Source organism: Candidozyma pseudohaemuli (assembly GCF_003013735.1).
Source record: "Candidozyma pseudohaemuli strain B12108 chromosome Unknown scaffold00002, whole genome shotgun sequence".
Classification (NCBI taxonomy): Eukaryota; Fungi; Ascomycota; class Pichiomycetes; order Serinales; family Metschnikowiaceae; genus Candidozyma; species Candidozyma pseudohaemuli.
The window spans coordinates 342,164-352,692 of NW_020194436.1; the positions used below are offsets into that span (position 1 = coordinate 342,164).

The window sequence follows — 10,529 nt, forward strand, 5'->3', positions numbered from 1 at the left end:
GTCGATGCAATTAAGAAGGTATGGAACAAAGGATACTTGAATTGAGAAAGCTTTGGCTTTGGGCTCAACTTAGGATTATCAAAGTTTTCGTTGAACTTGATCGTAGCATAAGCTCGAGATTGTCTAGCTGCTCGAATCCCTCGAAGTGAAGTCCTGATCATGATGATGTAATGGTAATAGATGGAAGATTTCCTGTGCGAAATATCAGTACGTTAGTCTTACGCGATACTCAGACAGCTCAAAGTACATGGGATCTACGAGATGATAGAATACTAATTAATGATTTCTTTTGCAATGTGTGGAAATAATGAGTTTTTGAGCTCATCAATTCTGCTATATACAAAAATACAAGTATCTGAGGATTTTGCATAAGTGATGGTAATACGGGGACTTAACAGTAATTCGCACCCACTAAAGATTTACAAAGTATCACGATTTTCACTCTAGAAAAGAAACAAAACAAAAATGACGACTAAGAAGTACTCTTCATCCCAATAGAAGCTAAGCTCAAGATAATATCACAATTCTATCGAAGACTACTGTTGGTGATTGGGATCAAATGATTCGAGGTGCACGGGTGTAATATAGCCCACGATATCAGTATACGCCCCAGGATAAACATCTAGATATCAGATTTGACAAAAAGCTGACATGTCTAAACCTCAGAGTTCCGTTGATCAGTACACACAGCTCAAAAACCAGCTCTCTCAGCAAATAGTAAAGAAGCAGGAACTAGATGCTCAGCTACAAACGCTAGAGAGTAGCATCTATGAGAAAGAAAACGACTATTTCAACGAAAGCACTTATGGCAATATCGTCAAGGGATTCGATAGCTTCGCCAAGTCCTCTTCGGGTGGTTCAAGCAAACGCAAGATGGTATACACCGATGATGACCATATTTTCAGTCTACTGTCAGCTACGTTTGTGAGGACATTGATGAAAAGACAAGGAACTGGAGGCCCTGATTACGACGATTTTGAGGATTCTGTCGAGACACCTGCCAGTAATGTACCAAATGGCAACAAGGAGCAACCTGGAACACCGGGCAGAAAAAGAAAAAACCGTCTAGAGGAGACCAAATGAGTTTGTTGATGAACACAAAGAGGCATCATGTTGAAGCAAGATACAACGGAAGCGGCGTATCGAATACTTTTTTTCTACAGTCCGAATCAACAGCGATTCATTATGAATGGTGTACTATATTTACAGGTATGCAACGTCCCTTGTTCCATTCCATGGAGTCAAGGATTATTTTTGGGATTCTGGTTTAGAGTAATACGAAACCCATGGCTTGTTTGGTGGGTAATCTGTGGGTATCCTCATGTCAACTGGGAATCTCACAGACTCCTTCTTGTTGGCGGCCTCGAATAACTCAGGACTCACTTCTTTCAATTCGTTCATGGCAGTTTTTATGCTTTCATACTGCTTAACGAGTTGCCTGTGTCTCTTCTCCTCGTTCTTCCGCTTGAACAACTTCCAAGCGTTTGTGATGGTCTGGTGTTTAATCAAATCTTCTTTGCAAAGCCTGAGCACTTTGGGCTGCTTTTTGGAGGCAGACAAGACAGAAAGCTGGTTGACAACTCTCTGCGTCTCTGGAGAAACTGTCGTGACCTTGTTACGGACAGCATGTCTGCTGATCGACCCAATGTTTCTTGTAAGCATAGTGACCGTTGGATAGTGAGACTACGAATGCATGAAAATTTTGAGAAGTAGCTGCCGCACCCGTACACCGCAAAGATCAAATAGCTGGGTAGATTCGGAAGTTATGGTAAGAAGACGATTTCTGTTTAGACGATCCCATTTTCTTCAATACTACTTCATATGCTATCATCCATCGGCATTACTTTTAGTTAAGAAGAGTTGTTGGTCCGCTGGACAGAGAAACCCTCGTGAAAATTGACATTTACTGAAACATACTTTCAACATACAATTATAATAAACATCTAATAGCTCAAAAGCATCCGAATTTTCCTCATCCAGACCTTTTGTAGGAGGCTACCTCTGATATGTGGCGATTCTTGGCTGTAATACTAAGCCGCGCACGTGATCCAAGGCTGGAGCAACTACCCGACCTGACGTCACATATCTGTTATTTACTTTACTTTTATCAACAATGGGTTTGTTTAGCAAAGACGACAAGAAACTGTCAGAAAACAGGCCACCAGCCCCTCTTCCATCAGACCAAGGTGCTTCTGGTGCTCCATCTGATGCACCCCCATCTTACGACCAGCTGCAGCAGATTCACACTGGTAACGATGAGACGCCCCAGTACAATGACAACAACTACGGCCCCAGCGATTATCCTCCAGAGAAGCAAACAGGCCCCAATGGATACCCAATTGATAAGAAGGGAGATGGTTTTGAGCAGCCTCCTCCTCAACAAGGCCAGTACTTCCAGGCTCCACCACCTCCACAGAACCAAGGATCTGGTTGGGAGGCACCAGGGTGGGGTGGAGCTCCACAGCAGCCACAGGGCTACCAACAAGGAAATGCTTCCATGCCTCCTAATGCCTACGTGATTCCTCCTAGAACTGTCAATATCGCCACTGATAATGGACAGTACACTAGACCAGAGTATCAGCAGTATAAGGCAAGGGATCAACAACGGATGGCCCATGGCGACTTTCCAAAACCTAGAGAGGCTTTTAAGCATGGTGCTCCATTAGAACCAAGCAACAAGAGTCAAGGCAAGTCCTCAGGAGGATTCCCCGGGAGCTCAGGTAGTTCTTACTACAATGCCGCTAATAGGTAACATTAATTAGGTACAAATACTTTTGACGTTAAACATTATGATAATCAGAACACAGCATCACCATTGTAGGTCCAGCCACCAAACTGCTTCTGAACGGACTCACTCAAGAAGTCATCAACAACGGAGTCCTGCGGGCGTTCATTGGTGAAACTGTGATCGAAATTGGACGTGTCTAGCAAACTCTCAACTTGAGGTTTAAAGGGAGGCAAGTAGGCCTTGTCTAAAAGTTTGTTCCAGTCTATGTCTTGGAAAAATGGATGATTCTTGATCTCCTGAGCGTCATCCATTCTGTTGGCAGGATCTTTCTGTAAAAGCTTGGTCAAAAGGTCCTTAGCCTCTGTCTCCTCAAGGAAGCTTGGGAACTTCAATTCATTTTGCATAATCTTCTTGTACATCGTTGGCACATCGTCGTCGTAGAATGGCGGCAAACCTGTCAACATCTCATATAACAATGTACCAAGTGTCCACCAGTCCACACTACGAGTGTAGCCTTGATTCAAGAGAAGCTCAGGAGCAAGGTATTCAGGAGTTCCACAGAAGGTGTTTGTCTTATCCTCATTGGACATGTTGAGCTTGCATAAGCCGAAGTCACACAAGGCGATGTGTCCCTGGTAATCAAGCAAAATATTCTCGGGCTTCAAGTCTCTATAGATGACATTAAGGTTGTGCAAACTTTCTAACGCTGTAAGAAGCTCGGCAATGTAGAATCTGGATCTGTTCATGGAAAACTTACCCGACTTCTGCAAATGGTAGAACAATTCACCACCATTAATGAAGGACAACACCAAGTATAACTTTTCTGGAGATTGGAATGAGAACTTAAGTGGAACAATAAATGGATTAGTGATGCGAGCCAACACAGTTCTTTCTGCAAGTGTATGAGTAACCTCCATTCTAGAGATAATATGCTGCTTTCTGAGGGTCTTCAACGCGTAGATCTGTCTAGTGTCTTTCTTCATCACTTGCATGACCTTTCCAAAAGAGCCTTTACCAATGACTTTGAGCAAGTCAAAGTCTTCAATTGACAAGTGGTTCTTGAGGAGCGGCTTGAAGTCGATGCTCACGTTGATTTCACCAATGGCCATATCGTCAGCAACCAGTTCGAAGCTCTTTTTGAACTTGAGGTTTTCGTGATCAATCAAACGAATGGTTTTGTTGTGGCAGCGCAAGTTCAAGGGCAACTTGATCTGACCCACGAGTAAATCACCAATGTTGGAGCCGTCCTTGGCGAAGAACTGCTTCTTGGTACCTTTCTCTTGCTCCGGGATCAAGTTTCTAGGTAATCTTATAAATAAACTGATGTTGAGGAAGTTCGATCCTGTGGAGCCGCCCCCTACTGTTTTCGTGACATCGAAAGACACAACTCTATCCCACTGAGAGCTGTCAACAGTGCCACCCCTAGGTTCAATCATTAGCACGTTATTGTCAAATTCCATTGTCATGTACAACAAGGCCTTAGTGACTCTGTCTCCGGTGGCATTGGGGATGTTGATATTAGACGGTAAGTAGGAGGCAGCAGCGGAGCCCTCGATAAGATCCGAGGTGCTGGAGTTGGCCTGCTCCTTCTGAATTAAATCGTTGAGTCGCTTGGAAAGGGTAGAGCCTGTGTTGGAATCATTCGTATTTGAAGCCAAAGCATGTAAAATTTGCTTATTGTTGACGATCTTGATTGGAAGCTCCACGTTTTGAGAGCGGTAACACTTCACTGTAAGCAAGCCCGGGTTTGAAGTAGCAGCAGGATTATGCGGTGAGCTCTTTGAAGAGTCCGCCAGCTGATCTTTCTGTTTGGAAGCATGCAGCGATGGAGAAGGTGTGTCTCTTTCGTTGAGAGAAAGCTTCAGCATGTCAGGAACCGAGGAGTTTTGCACTAGGGTGGAGCGAGACTCACTCGAGTTGCGAGGAGAGTTGGACTGCTGCGGCGTCTCCTTATCGGATGAGCCGAATCTAAATTTGTTCTTGAATCTGAGCATACTGAAGTAGTTGATGGGGTGGCTGATGAAGGCTGGTATTGTGATAGAGATAGCATGCGTATGCAGGAGTCGGTCGGCAACAGCAAGAGCAATAGGGGCCTGGCACGAGCGAAAAATATTCTTGGGTAGAATAAGTGGGCGATTAGTTTCCAGATACTAGACAATGCCAAATTAATCGTTTCCCTCAAATTCGGGCTTCGATGGCGCAGAAAGGCTCGTGAGGACAGAGTGAGACAAGGGCCTCGGAAAAATAGGCATTGGCGGTTTTGCAGAAAAAAACTCAAAATAGGGGTAGAGGAGGCCTGTAAAAGAAGAAATATTATCGAGGCTCCACGGCAAAGTGTTGTAGTCATCGGGGATCTCGGATCTGGAAAGAATCTCAGATAGATTTAGCCGCGACAGGCCGCGGGCCCAAAATGGCTGCGAAATGGCTTGTCAGAGGCAGTACAACCCGCATTACCGAATCGGATTGGGAGATTCTCCAAGTGGGGTTTTCGTTAATTCATGAGATAATCCGGGAATGCCCCTTTTAATCAGCTTTGCTACGTCGTTGTTGATCCTCATTTGCATCGGCTGTGGTGGCACATAAGGAGAGAGGAGGACGAAACGCAGCCTTCCGATTTTTCATCTCCTACCTACAGACGAGGACCTGGCACAATCGTCCACACCAGTTTGTTTATCTCATCAACCTTGTTTATCTCAAGAAGATTTTTTTTTCTAAACCCTGTACAATTCCTTCACCAGTTTACCTTTCGTAATCAGCGTTTAAGCATTCTGACAATCAGAACACGGGTGGACTAGGAACGCTCAAGCTCCGCGAAACACGGCCACATTCCCCCAGCCACTCGGGCCCCCAGGGCAGTGACAATACGTACCTCGAGGTGAACGTTCAAAGAAAGACAATCAAGAAATTTTGCAAACACCCTTGGCATCAAAACTTTGAGATTGAAAATATCTTGATTTTTTTTTTTGTGTTGTCTTCGCAACCGCCGCATGCCGCCCACCGTTACTAAGCAGTGCCAGGGCTCCATGAATTAAGTGTCGCAGCCTAGCCTCCCTCGACTGCCCCACTGCGACCCGATATACTGGAGTGTGGCAGCCACCAGGAATACCACGTGTATTTTGTAGTCTCCATGGAATTGGACAAATCTATTGGATGTTTTGATTGCACTGACAATTAAATACTTATTTCAGCGTAAAAAAATTATTTTCTTCATCCTTCTCCATCACCATCTCCCCCCACTGCTCTCTGGAGAAGTAGAAGAGATCGCGAGGCCGCCCCTGCACCCGTACCGTGTCTGTTTGTTTACTGCGAAAACGTGAATTCCTGGCGCCAGATCGTGCTACAAATGCGCACTAACCCAAAACCTGTTTACTACACCACTGCCCTAGCATCCCACCCTAGTCATTCTTTCGGTCCATGGCCTCCATCGTCCACAAATCCATGGAGTTCTCGTCCCACGCGTCGACGGCCAACGTCGACAAGGTGGTTGAGTCCGTGACAAACGCTACCAAGCGCTTGTCCCAGATCTCCACCACGACGAACAACTCCAGCAAGAAAAAGAAAACGCAGAACCGTATTGGGCCCTGGAAGCTCGGTCGGACTCTCGGCAGGGGATCCACTGGTCGGGTCCGTCTTGCCAAAAACGTCGACACCGGCCGCCTAGCTGCCGTCAAGATCGTGCCCAAGCTGAACTTCAAAAAGCTTGAAAACCCCAAGTACAAGAACCTGGACGCCACAAAGCTCCCGTATGGCATTGAACGTGAAATCATCATCATGAAGCTCATCTCACACCCAAACATCATGGGATTATACGATGTCTGGGAAAACAAATCAGACTTATACCTCATTCTCGAGTACATCGAAGGCGGCGAACTTTTCGACTACTTGATCAAACGTGGCCGCTTGCTGGAATACGAGGCCATCAACTACTTCAAGCAGATCATCCACGGCATAGGCTACTTGCATCAGTTCAACATTTGTCACCGTGACTTGAAGCCAGAGAACTTGCTCCTTGACTTCAACAAAAACATCAAAATTGCAGACTTCGGCATGGCTGCGCTTCAGGTCAACGAAAAGCTTTTAGAGACATCTTGTGGTTCTCCTCACTATGCATCGCCTGAAATCGTCGCAGGTAAGAACTATCATGGTGCCCCTTCAGACATTTGGTCCTGTGGTATCATTCTTTTCGCCTTGTTGACAGGACACTTACCATTCGACGACGAGAACATTAGAAAACTTCTCATGAAGGTCCAGAATGGTAAGTTCATCATGCCAAGTGCTCTTTCCTGGGAGGCGAAGGACCTCATTTCTAGAATGTTACGCGTCAATCCAAACGAGAGAATCCTGATTGGCTCCATCTTGAAACACCCACTCTTGACAAAATACCCTGATCCTCAGTCGATCAGCTGCAAATCAGACAATGACTTGATTCTTCATTCGAATATAAGGCCAATTCAGCTGAGGGAGAAGATCGACAATGAGATCTTGCGGAACTTGAGTATTTTGTTCCATAACTGCAACGAGGAGTACATCGTCAAGTGCTTGTTGGCTCAGGAACGTTCACCGGAAAAGATGTTCTATTACCTCTTGATGAAGTACAGAAACGAGCACTTGCTGAACTCCCCCTCGAACTACGCAGCAGACGATGACGAAGATGCTAACCATGCTGACGAACCTCCTCGTTCTGCGTCGACCATGAAAGCTACGATAACTGATGGTGACTCCAGCTCAAAGACGTCCATGAAGAAACTTCCCCGCTCATCATCTACTACCTCCACAGCTTCCTCTAGAAGTCGCAAACGTCCCTTGGCAAACGTCACAAACAAAACCTTCACAGCTTCGAATGCTAGAAACAAGCGGGCTAATAGCAGACCGGCCTCGCGAAATGCTTCTAGCCGATCTCTTCAAAGCAAGCACCGTGTTCTTCTGGCTCAAAATCAAAACGTGAAAGTGGAACCCTCAAAACCAATTTCAAGAACAGTGACTCCGCACGCGAATCAATTGAATCAAATTGCTGCATTGGAGGAGGACAAGGAAAATGCATTTGTTGATGAGGTCTCAACTATATCAAAGAGTAATCCTCGGGGTGTCACGAGAAATGGAACCATCGATCAGTTCCAGAGGATTTGTCAGGAGGTGTTTGGTTCAGATGTTGATCACAAATCTGTTTACGACATGACTCTTACGCTGGATAAGAGGAACCTTACTAAGGATACAATTCACAAGCTTGAAGTTTTGAATAATCGTATGAGCAAGGCTTCCTTGGTGCTTCCAAAACTTCCAAAAACTCCCGAGTCATCATCACGCAATATAAAGACGCTAACTGAGCCTCAACATGAAAATGATCTGCGCCAGAAAAAGCTTCTTGGAATTAGGCAAAGAGAGAAGGACCTCGCCGCATCAGTTCAAAGAAAGAATGACGAACGTGAACTCCGATACAAGAGGAATGAGGAACACCTTGCTCAGGCAGAAGCTGAACGTAAGAAGCAGTCTCAGCTTTTACAAGCAAAGCTGATCGAGGCCTCCAGAATCATCAACAGGAATGCATCTCAGAGGATTTCTTCAGAGCCTTTTCACCCGACTTCATTGGATCCAAAATCTTCCTTACTCCGGTCCAAAACACTTGCATCCAGAACGCCTTCACTCTCAGCTAACCCTAGAAGGGATAAGAATGCCTTTGTGTTACAGAGATTGGGCATTGAAGTTAAGCAACCTCAAGCACCTAGTCGCCAGACCTCCTTCATGAAGACCTCCACCTCAAAGGATTTAGCATCTGTCCTCAAGGAAGAAGGCGAACCCAACACCGAAAACGCAGCTGACTACTCCATTGACCTCAACAAAACCCTTCCAAGCATCAAGTCGCAGAAATCACAGAAAACATTGAGTGGTGAGGATGAGTCGAAGTCGGTTCATTCTAAGAAATCCTCGAGGGACAGCCAATCTACACTTCGGAAATCTATGGAACAGCCTGAACAGACCAGAAGAGAGAGCTTCAAACCTTTGCTGGAGACCATTGCTTCCGGGTCTGGTGACACCAACGAGGCAGCAGGCCGTGACTCCGATCTCACCCGTATGAGCGTCCGCACACATCCTGACTTGATTCCAAATCCAAGATTCTCTAAGTTCTCGTTCAATGATTTCCTTAAGCCCAAGATTGATCAAGCCGATGCTACCATTCTCGAGGAAACTCGAAGCTCGGGAACTGTGAAGCGTTCATCTAGACAAACCCTTAACACGAAGCAAGGTAATGGCCTCATCAAGAAGTCGCCAACACAGGACTTACAAGGTTTGGGAATCATTATGGATAAGAGTAATGAGCATTCGAGAAACGCGTCTAAGACCTCTGGAGAACACAACTTTGTTTCGATCAATGCTTCTGATGACGATTATAGTGCAAACTGTACTACACTCCAAAAAGAAGCCATTAGTATAACTGAGGATTCAGAGTTTAGTGGAGGAGAGGAGTACAACTTATCGCATCATATTGTCGATATGAACAGAACTGAAGAGGAACAGAGAAGATTGCTGCTTAAGGCCTCTCAGAGAAGTGCATCACAAGTTATCGAGGATGATATCCAAGTCAACACAGCACACAAGAGTTCCAAGGAGACTTTGGTGGGCGTTAATGAGGAAAGAAGCTGGTCTCATAAATCTCATAACACCTTGCTTCCAGAGGAGCTCTCTTCGCATGGTAGAAGCAAGAGCTTCTCGGCCAAGTCAAACACCTCAAATCACTCTGAGTTCAGAGATGAGGAAGTTCGTGCAAATGTCTTGGACACTTCGTCTCTTGTTGAGAACACAAATGCTTCTTATGAAGCGGAGAACCCAGCTGAGAGAGACGATCAAAGTTACGGTGGCGAGGAGGAGCAAATTGATGTCGCTACGAGACATGAAGTCGACGATGACGGTGAGATTCCACAGAGATCACCAAACCGCCCTCGCCGCCAAACGAATGGCTCACTTCGCCGGTCAGCAGCATCGACTCAAATATTCAGCACTATGCACATGAAGGAAGCAGCCACGCAGGGTACACCGCCAATGGATACTGAACCCGTTGCTCAAGTTCCACAACAAGAGGCCACAACGCCAGTGTTTGGCCAGTTGCCGCTTGGAGTGTCGCTGAAGCCTGCGAGAAGTCTGAAGAAGTGGAGTATCAAACCAAGGAGGAAGGCTCCAAATGCGCCTGGTGATGACATAAAAGAGGAATCAAAAACTAGAGGTCACAACCGATTCTCGGGTATTTCCCTTGTGTCCAACGCTAAAAGGTTCGTTGCACCCAGGTCAGATGAATCGCCTAAATCACCTTCCGGCGCTGGCTGGTTCAAGCGCTTCTTCATGTCATTATCTAAGGGCAACAGCAAAGATGAACATGTCGAGGAGGAGCAGAAGGCAAACAAGAATGTTCACATTATCGACACCTTTTTGGATTCCGGTGATCTCATGCGTATCATAAAGAACCAGTTGAAGATCAAGGAAGTGGAAGGATCCGTGACAAATGTCGAAATTGACGACGAATTCGCATTGATCAGCGGTGTTGTACCATCCCGATTCGCTAGGGGAAGAAAATTGGTTTTCAAGATCGAAGTGATCGATTTGGTGAACTCCTCATCCTTGCATCTTCTTAAGGTGAAGGGTTCCAAGACGGGCTTCAAAAACCTCGTCGATGTTGTGGACTTTGTCATCAAGAAGGAGGAGGAAACAACCCCCAAAACCAAACAATCCACTCATTAAACTACTTTTAGTAATGCATAATATACATATAGACGTTGAGTCTGCACTAGAGCCATGATGTTGTATCTGGGTG

At 45.6% G+C, this 10,529-nt stretch overlaps 5 protein-coding genes across 5 annotated transcripts; 3 read left to right on the forward strand and 2 right to left on the reverse strand.

Annotated features, from left to right (window-relative positions):
• Nucleotides 1-651: 651 nt before the first annotated feature.
• EAF6 (Eaf6p) lies at nucleotides 652-1,083 on the forward strand (the record flags this gene model as incomplete). The annotated part of the gene is made up of 1 exon (XM_024856923.1): nucleotides 652-1,083. One exon carries the CDS (start codon nucleotides 652-654, stop codon nucleotides 1,081-1,083), a length of 432 nt encoding a protein of 143 aa, XP_024714803.1.
• Nucleotides 1,084-1,248: 165 nt separating this feature from the next.
• Nucleotides 1,249-1,662, reverse strand: C7M61_001519 (mitochondrial 54S ribosomal protein mL40; the record flags this gene model as incomplete). Its single annotated transcript, XM_024856924.1, has 1 exon — nucleotides 1,249-1,662. One exon carries the CDS (start codon nucleotides 1,660-1,662, stop codon nucleotides 1,249-1,251), a length of 414 nt encoding a protein of 137 aa, XP_024714804.1.
• Nucleotides 1,663-2,113: 451 nt separating this feature from the next.
• Nucleotides 2,114-2,752, forward strand: C7M61_001520 (uncharacterized protein; the record flags this gene model as incomplete). Its single annotated transcript, XM_024856925.1, has 1 exon — nucleotides 2,114-2,752. The coding sequence occupies one exon, from the start codon at nucleotides 2,114-2,116 to the stop codon at nucleotides 2,750-2,752; it is 639 nt and encodes a 212-aa protein (XP_024714805.1).
• A 44-nt stretch (nucleotides 2,753-2,796) lies between these two features.
• C7M61_001521 (serine/threonine protein kinase) lies at nucleotides 2,797-4,722 on the reverse strand (the record flags this gene model as incomplete). Its single annotated transcript, XM_024856926.1, has 1 exon — nucleotides 2,797-4,722. The coding sequence occupies one exon, from the start codon at nucleotides 4,720-4,722 to the stop codon at nucleotides 2,797-2,799; it is 1,926 nt and encodes a 641-aa protein (XP_024714806.1).
• Nucleotides 4,723-6,142: 1,420 nt separating this feature from the next.
• HSL1 (protein kinase) lies at nucleotides 6,143-10,456 on the forward strand (the record flags this gene model as incomplete). The annotated part of the gene is made up of 2 exons (XM_024856927.1): nucleotides 6,143-7,461; nucleotides 7,702-10,456. 2 exons carry the CDS (start codon nucleotides 6,143-6,145, stop codon nucleotides 10,454-10,456), a joined length of 4,074 nt encoding a protein of 1,357 aa, XP_024714807.1.
• Nucleotides 10,457-10,529: the final 73 nt, after the last annotated feature.